The sequence below is a fragment of the Hemitrygon akajei genome, chromosome 25, assembly GCF_048418815.1.
Source record: "Hemitrygon akajei chromosome 25, sHemAka1.3, whole genome shotgun sequence".
NCBI classification, from domain to species: domain Eukaryota; kingdom Metazoa; phylum Chordata; class Chondrichthyes; order Myliobatiformes; family Dasyatidae; genus Hemitrygon; species Hemitrygon akajei.
In genome coordinates, this window is record NC_133148.1 from 41,240,245 (window position 1) to 41,253,894 (window position 13,650).

The 13,650-nt window shown below is 42.2% G+C and overlaps 1 protein-coding gene across 1 annotated transcript in view; it reads left to right on the forward strand.

The window, feature by feature from the left end:
- Positions 1–1,846: 1,846 nt before the first annotated feature.
- Positions 1,847–13,650, forward strand: part of LOC140716223 (regulator of microtubule dynamics protein 3-like) — a 35,690-nt gene continuing 23,886 nt past the window's right edge. Inside the window, exons 1-5 of the mRNA XM_073028843.1 lie at positions 1,847–2,346; positions 4,501–4,623; positions 5,669–5,912; positions 10,038–10,140; positions 12,404–12,464. Of these exons, the coding sequence (XP_072884944.1) occupies positions 1,871–2,346; positions 4,501–4,623; positions 5,669–5,912; positions 10,038–10,140; positions 12,404–12,464 (1,007 nt within the window). The 5' untranslated portion in view covers positions 1,847–1,870. The remainder of the gene's footprint in view (positions 2,347–4,500; positions 4,624–5,668; positions 5,913–10,037; positions 10,141–12,403; positions 12,465–13,650) is intronic.

The window sequence follows — 13,650 nt, forward strand, 5'->3', positions numbered from 1 at the left end:
CAATCAGGGGCATTGAAGTTTCCACGCCAGGCTGTGATGCAGCCAGTCAATATACTCTCCACCACACATCTATAGAAAAAGTTTTAGATGCCGTGCCGAATCTCACAAACTCCTGAGGAAGCAGAGGCGCTGCTGTGTTTTCTTCATAATTGCACTTACAGTGCATATGCTGGGTCCAGAACAATTCACAGACAGACAGACATACTTTATTGATCCCGAGGGAAATTGGGTATGGCTGGAGCACAGTGGCCTGAGCCGAGCATCAGTGAGTGGATTATTGGAGGGTAAGAGTCACTTGATAATGTCATTGGTATAACTTTCCTTCACCTTGCTGACTGTGTGAAGATATCGGGTAGTAATAAACCAGAATGGATTACTCCAACTTTTTTGCACTTTGTTAGGTAGATGTTGGTACTGTGACTTATAGAGCAATCAGTACTACTGACAGAACAGGACTTTAACCAATCCTCTCAACTGTTATTTGACATTATGTGGAGCTAATCAAAATGATCGAAGCCTGCCCTCTGAAATCAAGGCAGGACGTGGTTAAAGTGGAAAGAGTGCAGAGAAGAATTATTAGAATGTTTCCAGGATTGAGGGCCTGAATTACAGGAAGAAATTGGCCAGGCTGGGTGTTTATTCCCTGGAAGAGCTGACCTTATACAGACATTTAAAATTGTGAGGTGGATGCTAAGTGTAGGAGACCAAAGCAAGGGGGTTTAGATTTAGGGTGAGAGGGGAAAGATTTAATAGGATGCAACCTTTTCAGGTGGTGAGGATATGGAACGAGCTTGAAATGGAAGAGATGCGGCCGAGGACAGCATTGGCGATGGAGGAAGGGAAGCCCCTCTGTTTGAAGAAGGAGGACATCTCCTTTCTTCTGGAATGAAAAGCCTCATCCTGAGAGCAGATGTGGCAGAGACAGAGGAATTGAGAGAAGGGGATGGCATTTTTACAAATAACGGGGTGGGAAGAGGTGTAGTCCAGGTAGCTGTGAGAGTCCAGGGGTTTATAACAGACATCAGTAGATAAGCTGTCTCCAGAGATAGAGACGGTGAGATCAAGAAAGGGGAGGGAGGTGTCAGAAATGAACCAGGTATTCTTGAGGGCAGGGTGGAAGTTGGAGTCAAAATGGATGAAATTGACGAGTTCAGCACGGGTGCAGGAAGCAACACCAATGCAGTCGTTGATGTAGCGTAGGAATAGTGCAGGACGGTCACCAGCCTGGAACATAGCCAACAAACCAGCAGGGATAGCCAGTGCTACACCTTTTGCTTGAAGGAAGTGGGAGGAGCAGAAGGAGAAATTACTGAGAGTGAGGACAAGTTTTGCCAGGTGGAGGGGAACTGGGAAGAAATGGAGAGCTTTGAGGCCTTCCCAGTGGGGGATGGAGGTGTATAGGGGACTGGACGTCCATGGTGAAAATGAAACGCTTGGGGCCAGGGAACTGGAAATCATTAAAAGATCCAGAGAGTGTGAGGTGTCACGGATGAGGGTAGGAAGGGGCTGAACTGGGGGGGGGGGGGGGTAATACAGGGTCGAGGTACAGTATGCAGATAGATGAGTTCAGGGGCGCAGAGACATTGGGTCTACCCGGACAAGCGGGTTAGTGGGTCCTGGGGAGGAGGTAGAAACGGGGGATGCGGGGACTATGAGGTTGGTGACCGTCAAGCTCCCACGTTGCTGTGACAACGCAAGACCCCGCTGCCCTCCCCCCCCCCCCCGGGGGAGGCGAGTCTCGCGAGAGTTTGTCGGAGCCGCCCGGGATTTGACCCGTTGTCAGCGGCTCGCGCGTCCCTAGCAACGGGGGGCGCGGCGTCGCCTGCCCGACCACAATGGGCGGAATGGCGCGACCGGGCGTGTAAGGTCAATGTTCAGCAAACAGAGCTTTAGGCCCCTGGGCTTGCTGGCAGGCGTTGGGGTGGCCTCGGGAGCCCTGGGGATTTACTATTTGTGGAGGCAACAGAGGGGCTCCATCCTCTTGGAAGCCCTGGAGGAGGTGGAAGGCGTGGGGGCTGTGGCCCAGCCGGAGCAGCAGAAGCAGGCCCCCACCTTGGCAGGTGCCCAGGAGCCCCCCAGTGTGGTCTCAGAGGAGCAGGCCGAAATCCGGTGGCATCTCGATTCCATCCAAACCTGCCTGGACGGCCTGAAGGAAGAGGTGACCTCCCTGAAGCAGTGCATCCAAGGCTTTGTAGGGAAGCAGGTCAGCGTGAAGAAGTACAAGAGTGCCAGGAGGAAGAAGAGGAGATACGAAGCCAAGAGAGACAGCGATGATTCAGCAGACTCTCTGTCCGTCTACTTCACAGCAAATGCTGAGAAATCCTCAGACAGTGAGACTGAAGCAGGGTTAGTCATACAGTAATGGGCATGGACAGAAGGTGTCCAGAAGCAGGAAAGTGTAGAATCCGAGCGCATAAAGGGCTGTCCCTTTAAGACTGTAAGGCATAGGAGCAGAATTAGGCTTTTTCATTATGGCTGATCCATTCTTCCATCTTCTGCCTTCTCTCCGCATCCCTTCACGCCCTGACAAATCAAGAATGTATCAACCTCTGCCTTAAATTTTCCCCAATGATTCGGCCTCCATAGCCACCAGTGGTAACGAATTCCACAGGGCATATTTCTTCATGTGAAGGATGGAGAATCTGTGGGAACAGAGGGATGTGCAGGCCAGGTTGATGGTTGTACCTATGTGAAGAGGTTGCACCTCAGGCCTCCTTTTAAACTGTCACCCTCTCACCTTTAAGCTATGCCCTCTAGTTCTTAATTTCCCCAATCCTGGGGAAAGAACCTTTGGTGCAAGAACTTCCAGGCATTCTGTCTTTCCTGCACAATACTAAGTAGACCTTTTGTTTCTCTGAGTCAGCTCCATTCGAATGACTGATGCTGTTGCTCAAGTTTGCTTTCCCACCCAGTTCCCATATCCTACAGTTCCCTCAATGTCTCAGTATCTCTTGATTTCATATTTTAATTCAGTGATTGATTGAAGGTCTCTGAAGTATAATATTCCAGATTTACAATCCTTAATGAAAGGAATTTCTCATGATCTCAGTTCTAAATGAACAAATCCTTTCCAAAATACAGTCTACACATGTTCCAGTCTTTTCAGCTTGAAAAAACACCTTCTTGGCCAATTCTCCAATTCTCCCAGGATCAGGTTTAATATCACCTACATATATCATGAAATTTATTGTCTTTGCGGCAGCAGTACATTGCAATACACAATAAATATAGAAAAATAAATAATTAAATAAATATATATTTATATATGTGTGTGCGTGTATGAAATAGTTAAATTCAAAATAGTCCAAAAACAAAAATAATTTAAAAAATGTGAGGTAGTGTCAATGGTTCAGTGTTCATTTAGGAATCAGATGGCAGAGGGGAAGAAGCTGTTCCTGAATCATTGAGTGTGTGCCTTCAGGCTTCTGTACCTCCTTCCTGATGGTAACAGTGAGAAGAGGGCATGCCCTGGGTGATGGAGGTCCTTAATAATGAACATTACCTTTCTGAGGCACTGCTCCTTGAAAATGTGATGGATACTACAGAGGCTAGAACTCATGATGGAGCTGACTAATTTTACAACTTTCTGTAGCTTCTTTAAATCCCCCCCCCCCCCATACCAGACAGTGATGCAGCCTGCCAGAATGCTCTCCACAGTACATCTGTAGAAGTTTTTGAGTGTTTTAGGTGACAAACCAAATCTCCTCAATCTCCTAATGAAATATAGCCACTGTCTTGCCTTCTTTATAGCTACGTCGATCCAGGTTAGATCCTCAGAGATAATGACACCCAGGAATTTGAAACTGCTCACTCTATCCACTTCTGATCCCTCTATGAGGATTGGTGCATCTTACCCTTCCTGAATTCCACAATCAGTTTTTTGGTCTTACTGACGTTGAGTGCAAGGTTGTTGCTGCGACACCACTCAACCAGCTGGTATATCTCACTCCTGTACTCTCTTTTGTCTTCATCTGAGATTCTGCCAACAATCATCAGCAAATTTATAGATGACATTTGAGCCACACAGTCTTGGGTGTAGAGAGATTAGAGGCAGTGGGACACATCCCTGAGGCACCAGTGTTGATCATCAGTGAGAAGGAGATGGTATTTCCAATCTGCACAGATTGTGATCTTCCGGTTACCCTGCATGTATTTTAGATAATATGATGGTTTGGACCTTTCCTTTACCTTAACACTCTATTATGGAGATCTTCTCATCAATTGATGGTACTTCTACAAGTATATGGTTGTATACTGTTAAAGAGAGGCTGTGTTTTTTCTTTCAGAATCAAACCAGGTAGACACTTCAAATATAAAACTTTTAATTGGATTGTTACAGCACGTAGACCTTAATGTTTGACTTTGAGATTTGCTATGATAGTTGTATCACTCTAATACAAAATAACTGGATTAACAGAATACTTAAAGGGAAAATAACAGATTTGCAAATCGTTTTATAGGTTTGAAAATAAGAACTTATACTTCCTTTGTAATCAACAGTCAAACAGAAATCCCTGCAGGATCAGACTGTTCTATGCTCGCATTTGCAACTGCAGCCCTCACAGAGGACAGAGTTGCCCTGGAGGCTGGCCCATCTTCTCTTCAGCTTCAAGAGGGCATTGGGTAATGTGTTTATTGTTATTTTAACACCTTTTTGTAGGATATGTACAAAAATAGTAGAAATAACCCAAAACATCAACTGCACTCTTTAGCATAGATGCTGCCTGGCCTGCTGAGTTCCTCCAGCATTTTGTGTTTGTTGCTTGAATTCCCAGCATCTTCAGATTTTCTCTTGCTCAAGAAATAAAAATATCCTCCCAATTATATTTTTTATTGTAGAACTCTTTATAGTAGTGAGAATCACCAACTGAAAGTCCCCAATTAGTAAACAATTTTAAAAACTTGAGGATGCCACACCATTTCAGAATATCATCCCATAGTTTGCATTCCATTTTGATTCAACAACCTCTTTTTTTGTTCAGAATCAGAATGAGGTTTAATATCACTGGCATATGTCATGAAATTTGTTGTTTTGCAGCATCAGTACAGTGCAATGCATAATAAAAACTAAATTATGGTAAGAAGTTTAAGTGTGTGTGTGTGTGTGTGTGTGTGTGTGTGTGTGTGTGTGTGTGTGTGTGTGTGTGTGTGTGTGTGTGTGTGTGTGTGTGTGTGTGTGTGTGTGTTAAATAAATAGGCCAAAAAATAAAAAAAGTAAGTAGTGAAGGGTAGTGTTCATGGATTCATTGTCCATTCAGAAATCTGAAGGCAGAAGGGAAGAAGCTGTTTCTGAATCATTGAATGTGTGCCTTCAGCCTCCTGAACCTCCTTCCTGATGGTAGCAATGAGAAGAGGGCATGACCTGTGATGGGGATCCTTAATGATGGATACAACCTATTTTGAGGCCTCGCTCCATGATGATGTCCTGGATGTTGGGGAGGCTAGTGCCTGTGATGGAGCTGGCTGAGTTCACAACTCTCTGCTGCTTATTTCACCATCCACAATTGTGGAATGTTCTTCTGTTCAATGTGTACTTGCAGTAGCAATTCCAGTTTTCCATTGTCCACATCAGGAGTTTCTGTGGGCCAAGCTTACAAAGTTTCTCAACTCTATTGAAATTTTAAAAAATGTTAATAAGCTTATGAACTCTGAAATTTGTTTATTCCAGTCATGCAATGGCAACGAATGAAGCAGAAATGGAAAAGGATGAAGAAGAGGTCAATGACTTGGTACAGGTTCTGAATTTCTCCCCTCCACTGGAGCATGAGGCCAACTCTGTACAGTGCCTGCAGCCACCTGAAGGTGATAAAAATGAAATCACCTTCCTGCTGCATGAAATCGACAGGTTGCATGATGGAACCAAGGAGGAGCAAGAGCAAGGATTCAAGGTCCTTTTGGACTATAAAAACAAGGTAGAAACAAATCAAAATAGTTTGTTTGATTCACTTCTTTACAATTATTGTATTACCCACAGGTAGATTTCAGCCATTGGGATCAGTACATTTTGTCCCAACTAAGCAGCTACCCCAATTAGTCAAAGTTTCATGAAAATCATTAAAAAGGTATAAAAAAAACAAACTGAGTATCAAATTACGTATTTAAATGAACTGCAGAACAAAATAGAACACTACCAATGTTACTATGGTACTATAAAACTGTGTATTAGCACCTATTAGTTATTGACAGGAATTCATCCAGTGAAGGCTGCCACATTCTTGTGATTGACTATAAAGGAACAAAATTAGTGCAGGTACGTAGTATAGATAATAGGCTGCCTTCATACAATGCTTTCAATGACTGCATCCTCCAAATCTTTATTTTAATTATAACATTCGAGATGATTGGCTGTTCTGGCCTCGAGAGGTGCTGGTTGTTTGGTATGCATTTTGTTTTGTACAAATGTTACTTTCTGTTCTTAAGCTGTTTTTTACATCATTTCCACATTAATTTGGATTTTGACTTGAAGCACACACAGCAGAAAGAGGAAATAAATCGCAAATGAAAATCAACGTCCTCTCTGGGCACCATGGTAGTCTAATAGTTAGCGTGCCACTATTACAGCTTGGGACATCGAAGTTCGGCATTCATTTCCAATGTCCTTTGTAAGGAATCTGTACATTCTCCCCATGGAATGTGTAGGTTTCCTCCAGTTGCTCTGGTTTCCTCTCACAGTCCACAGACGTACCAGCTTAATTGGTCATTGTAAATTGTCCTATGATTAGGCCAGGTTTAAATCACGGGATTGCTGGGCGGCACAATTCTAAGGGCCGGAAGGGCCTATTCTGCGCTGTATCTCAATAAATAAATAAATAAATAAAAGTGTAGCTTCAAAATTGATTCCTTGAATCTCTAGAGAAGTTGATGTGTTTTCTGGTTCCTGGTCACTCCTTTTTCTGTTGCTATTGTTGGGTGACTTTGAATCGAGATGCTCTGCAGGTGATGAACACTGAGATGAACTGAATATGGACACTTTTAGTTTTTGTGTTTTATATTCTGTGTTTTCGCTCGTTACTTTTTGTTGCCATTTACAGGATTTGCTTTTGGGCATGGGGGCGGATTGATATTTTTCCTTGAACAGGTTCCATGGCTTTCTTCGTTTCATGGTTGTCTGTGGGGAGTCGAATTTCAGGGTTGTATGCTGCATGCTTACTTTGATAATAAATGTGCTTTGAATCCTTCGAAACTGCTATTTAACTGAAAAGTTAGGTATTACTCCTATTGATAAACCAATTCATTTAATTTCACTTGATTATGTAGGGAAACAGCAAGTTATAACGCAGATGAAGGGTTATTGATCTGAAATGTTAATTATATTTTCCTTTCCATTAGCGCTGCCTGTCCCAGCATTTTCTATTTTAAATCTAGAGATTAGCAAAATGTTACAAATCTGATGCAATGATAAATAGATTGCAGCAGTTTCCAAAAACTTTGTTCATGTTCAGTTGCTGTTTAGAAATCTGCAATAATAGAAGTTCTGTATCAATAATGCTTTTTTTCTCTTAGCCAATAGGCCTTGGTGAGACTAGCAAAGTGACATTATAGTGAACCCATTTAAAAGTAAAGTAGATTTATTATCAAACTACATTTATGCCAGCATATACAACCCTGAGGTTCGTGTTCTTGTCAGCGTTCACATCAAATACAAGAAACACAATAGAATCAATGAAAGACTGCACCCAACTGAATGGACAGACAATCAGTGTGCAAAGGACAGCAAGCTGCAAATACAAAAAGAAATAAAATAAATAATATTAATGATTAAAAAATTAGTAAATAATACATATCGAGAATATGAGATGAAGAGTCCTTGAAAGTAAGTCCATAGGTTGTGGGAACAGTTCAATGATGAGGCAAGTGAAGTTGAGTGACGTTATCCTCTCTGGTTCAAGAGCCTAATGGTTGAGGGGCAATAACTTACTGAATCCGGTGCTGTGGGTCCTGAGGCTCCTGTACCTTCTTTCCCGATGGCAGCAGTGAGAAGAGAGCATGTCCTAGGTAGTGGGGGTCCTTGTTGATGGATGCTGCTTTCCTATGACAGTGCACTGCAGATCCCTACGAGGATCACAATCCTCAAATGGCTGGTTGACAGAGTGGTTCCCTGTATAATGTTTCACTATACCATTTCCTGTGATGTGCTGCACCATTAATCTATGACAAACAGTTGCTGCTGTTGGCATTCCGTCTAGCATCTGAACAATACTTTTCCAGTTAACAATAGGGTACTCCTACAACTACTGAGTATTTTTGTAATTTTCGGGGGAGTGCAGGAGTGTGCCATGCAGATGATCTACAAATAGAGTCATAGCACAAAAGCAGGCCATTAGGCCCATCTAGTTCATGCTGAGTTATTATTCTACCTAGTTCCTTCAACTGCCCCCTAGACCATAACCTCCATACCCCTCCCATCCATGTACCTATCTAAATTCCTTTAAATGTTGAAATCGACACCCATTTGTGCTGGTAGCTCATTCCACGCTCACACCACCAATGTTTCCTCTCAGGTGTGTGTGCACACACATCTTTTGCTACTAGTGCACAGAGGAATTTAAACAGCACACAAAAGGTTGTCAGCTTTGACCTCGTTGAAATATATGTTAAGTATGTTCCATGGTCATACACAATCATATCCCCTTTTCCATTTTCTGATGCGAATAGTATTGACAACATGGAGTTCGCGATTATCTCTCTGCAGATTTTAGGACTGGCTTATTTTTACTGTTTTTATTGAAGAAATTATTCAGTGCGCATATGTGGTTGTCACTAGGGAAAAAATTGCACAGCACAAGATTTTTGCGCATACTCATCATTACAAGTTAGAGGGAACATTGCACACCACCCTTTAAATGAAGAAGTTTCCCCTCATGTTCCATTTAAACATTTCACCTTTCAAGGCCTCTAGTTGTAGTCTCACCCAAAACAGTGGAAAAAGCCAGCTTGAACTTACCCTATCTATACCCATCATAATTTTGTATAGCTCTATCAAATCTTCCCTCATTCTCCTACACTCTAGGGAATAAAGTCCTAACCTAGTCAACCTTTCCCTATAACTCAGGTCCTCAAGTCCCAGCAACATCCTTGTAAATTTTCTCTGCATGCTTTCAATCATATTGATATCTTTCCTGTAGATAAGCGGTCGGAACTACACACAATACTCTATATTACAGGCCAATTTACAATGACCAATTAACCTACCAGGTACATCTTTTAACGATGGGAGAAAACTGGGGCAGCTGGAGAAAATCCATGCATTCCACAGAGAGGACATACAGACTCCGTACAAATGACGTCAGAATTGAGCTCCAAACTCTGACGTCTGGAGCTGTAATAGTGTTGCACTAACCACTGTGCCTTCAGCTGATATACAGTACTTACAGCTGTCATGTATCAATTGTCTTACATCGGATGTTACAGTATTAAAGGCAAGCAGCTATCTTGTATGTTTTCTCTGAACTAGAGAAGGACCAGGACTTTATACTCATACTAATATTGACTTCAGGATGTACTCAACGATTTCTCTCTGGTGTCTCAAGAATGATTCTGAACAGTATTTAGACCATGATCAGTATTGCCAAAAAAAGGATTATGCAGCCATTATTACATTACAGATCATTGGTGCTTGATGTATTTAATATATATATATCTATATATCTATATATATATATATATATATATAGATATATATATATAGATATATAAAACTTTTCATATTTCCTCCATTTCAACCATGAGCCTACATCAAGAAATATTCATCGGTTTGAAAGACGTCCCATGGTTGTAAAAGGTGAAAAGTCCTGATCAATGTAAATGCAAATGTTTTTTCTTACTTCACTAGAATCTTGGTTAGTCAAGATATCAAAGTTTACATGGAAAATTCAGGAGAATGGGGTTGAGAGATAAAATAAATCAGCCATGATGGAATGGCGTAATTCTAATCCCTTGTCTTATGGTCTTATCAGGGAACTACTGAATGAAATAAATGTTATTGAGTCTTTGTAGTATTACCGTGGTGTTTGAATTAGCTCTCTCATAACTTACAGTACGGCAAGAGAAAAGAGTTCTGCTGGCGGATGATTCGTGCCTATAGTGACATGTTCCAGCTGACAGACGATAAGGAAACTCAGAACTGCTATGCTTTGGCAGGTAGGAATCTTATTATTGAAAAATTAAGATCTAACAGTGTCTCCTTTTTGCCAAGTATGATTACTGTATAAAGAGTACTTTGGTTTAATCCACTTTCTAATCAACATGAGTTCACTAATCGATACAGGTGATGTGGAGAAAATACTCATTGACTGTGTAGAAATGTAGATCCATTCATTACCTTCCATCTCATTCTTTTTCTACCATGAAAGCTGCAATTTAAAGATCTAAATTGTATATTTTGCTGCTGAGAACACCAAACTGACATGCTAAGGAATACCAGGAGGATTGCAAGAGTTCAAGATGGCAGCTCATCATCATCATCTTCTTGTAGTCAGGGATGGTCAAGAAGTGCTGCCCTTGTCAGTGATACCCAAACCCTGAATTATGATGAACTTGTAAAGGTTTATTCGATGGCAAAGTGAGCTACAGTATATATTGTGTATCGACTGTGATAAATAAAGTGTAAGGTTTGTTCAGTGCCAAAATGAGCTATATCTTTAGACTGCTGAATACAACCTAAGGTTTGTTCAATGTCAAAGTGAACTCTATCTCTGTCTATGCTAAATACAACCTAAGAAAACAATAGTTAGATTCAGAAAGTAGTTAATGTGTTTGCAATCAACACACACAAAATGCTGGAGGAACTTAGCAGGCCTGGCAGCATCTATAGAAAAATGTACAGTCGAAGTTTTGGGCCGAAACCCTTTGACAGGACTGGCAAGAAAAAGCTGAGGAGTAGATTTAAAAGGTGGAGGGAGGGGAGAGAGAAACTCTACGAGACTCCCTTGCTCATTTGTCCCTCCCCACTGATCTCCCTCCTTGCAAACGGAACAAGTGCTACACCTGCCCCTACACCTTCTCAGGACCCCAAACCGTCCTTCCAGGTGAGGCGATACTTCTCCTGTGAACCTGTTGGGGTTATATACTCCTAAATATCAGTGAGACCCAACGAAGATTGGGAGACCGTTTTGCTGAGCACCTACGCTCCGTCCGCCGGTAAAAGTAGGATGTCCCAGTGGCCACCCATTTTAATTCCACTTCCCATTCCCATTTCAATATGTGCTATCATGTTTGCTGTTGTGTGCTGGGGCAGCAGGCTGAGGGTAGCAGACACCAACAGAATCAACAAACTCATTCGTAAGGCCAGTGATGTTGTTGGGGTGGAACTGGGCTCTCTGACGGTGGTGTCTGAAAAGAGGATGCTGTCCAAGTTGCATGCCATCTTGGACAATGTCTCCATAATGTACTAGTTAGGCACAGGAGTACATTCAGCCAGAGACTCATTCCACCGAGATGCAACATTGAGCGTCATATGAAGTCATTCCTGCCTGCGGCCATCAAACTTTACAACTCCTCCCTCGGAGTGTCAGACACTCTGAGCCAATAGGCTGGTCCTGGACTTATTTCCACTTGGCATAATTTGCTTATTATTATTTAATTATTTCTGGTTTTATTTTGCTATATTTCTACTCTATTCTTGGTTGGCGCAACTGTAACGAAACCCAATTTTCCTTGGGATCAGTAAAGTATGTCTGTCTGTCTGTTATCTATGGCCTCCTCCACTATTGCAATGAGGCCACACTTGGAGGAACAACATCTTATATCCAACCTGATGGCATGTACATTGATTTCTCGAACTTCCGGTAATGCCCCCCCCCCCCCCCCACCCCGCCGCTCTTTCACCATTTCCTAAACCCTTTTCCCTCTTTCACCTTATCTCTTTGCTCACCTATCGCCTCCCTCTGGTGCTCATCCCCACTTTTCTTTCTTCCATGACCTTCTGTCTCTTTCACTAATCAACTTCTCAGCTATTTACTTCATCCCTCCCCCTTCAGGTTTCACCTATCACCTTGTGTTTCTCCCTCCCCTCCCCCCAACTTTTCAATCTACTCCTCAGGCTTTTCTCTCTCCAGTCCTGCCGAAGGGTTTTGGCCCGAAATGTCGACTGTACATTTTTCTATGGATGCTGCCCCAGTATTATGAGTGCGTTGCTCGGATTTCCAGCATCTGCAGATTTTCTCGTGAATGTGTTTGCTAGAGTGAGTTTGTATATTCACAGAAGTTTTACCATACAGAATCAAGCATACTACTATAATTTGTCAGCTGAATATTAAAACATAAAAATGCAAATTGGCAACAAAATCTATCAGCACTCTTTAAAGTTTTTAAGATGGTGATGATGAACATAAAGAAGACAGTCATTTTGCTTCATTTTGTTTTATCTGCAAGTTTTGAAGTCTGTGTTCTTTATTCTCCACAGGAAGAGATGAAGGAATGGCCAGCCTGAAGGAGCATGAGGACAGTATAGAATGCCAAATCTGGTACGGAATTATCCCTCTTTTCCACTTGAATGCTATTCATTGAGGAACTCAATAAAACTGTTAAAAAGAGAAATCATCCAGGAATTCACTCTGATATGTGGAATGACAGAACTATACAATAAGGTTGGTTTACAGCAGGGGTTCCCATCCTGAGGTCCAGGGACCCTTTGCTTTCTGGTATTGGTCCGTGGCATAAGAAAAGGTTGGGAACCCCTGGGTTAGAGGGTAGGATAAGTTCCTCTGCATGCTAGTTATAGCAAATGAGAAAAACATTCGCCTCGATTTTGCTGAAAAATAATGGTGCTAGCCTCAATCTACAAATGATCTACCAATGTCAGACAAGGGATGTTGAGATATATCCTCGTATATGATGGGACACGCCATCACCTGGGGCCGTCAGGTGTGTCCAGCCTTTCAGCATCAGACACTCTTGCTCTGGCGACCCAGCCAGGGTTGATCAGGCCTTGGCTTGTGTCTCAGCAGTTTTGGTCTACGGGTCACACCTCTTGATCCATAACCATCTGGAGGCTCACTCAGCAGTCTCTGTGACGGTTCTGATGGCTCTTTTCTTTGCATCCCCTGTAATGCCAAAGAGAGAGTAGGTTCTGCAGAGCCAGAAACCAGCAAAACATCTGCACCCTACCTCTGTAGGCTCACAACAGCTTCTGGCACCGCTCTACCAGCTCCTTTCCACTTGAAGTATATGAGTTTGAAGAAGTTACTCCACTGCCAATAAAGGTCAACACATAAAGTTAGGGCAGCTTCCTAGCAGCATTAGTACCTATTTAATAGTAAAATATATAGGCTTCCAGAAGGCTTTTCATAAGCTGCTGTGTAACAGGCTTATCCACAAAGTTGATGAACGTGGCATTTTTAGCAACAATAAAAAGTTAGCTGAGTAAAAGTCAACAGAGGGTACTGGCAAACAGCTGTTGCTCAGGTGGAGGGAAGGCAATTAAAATCCAAAGTTCAAAGTAAAATTTATTATCAGAGTACATACATGTCACTACATCCAACCCTGAGATTTTTTTTCTGCTGGCATACTTAACAAATCTGTAGAACAGTGACTGTAAACAACATAAATGGACAACAAACTGTGCAAATGCAGATATAAATAAATAGCGATAAATAATGAGCATGGAATAACAAAATAAAAGAGTCCTTAAATGAGTGTAGCTATCCCCTT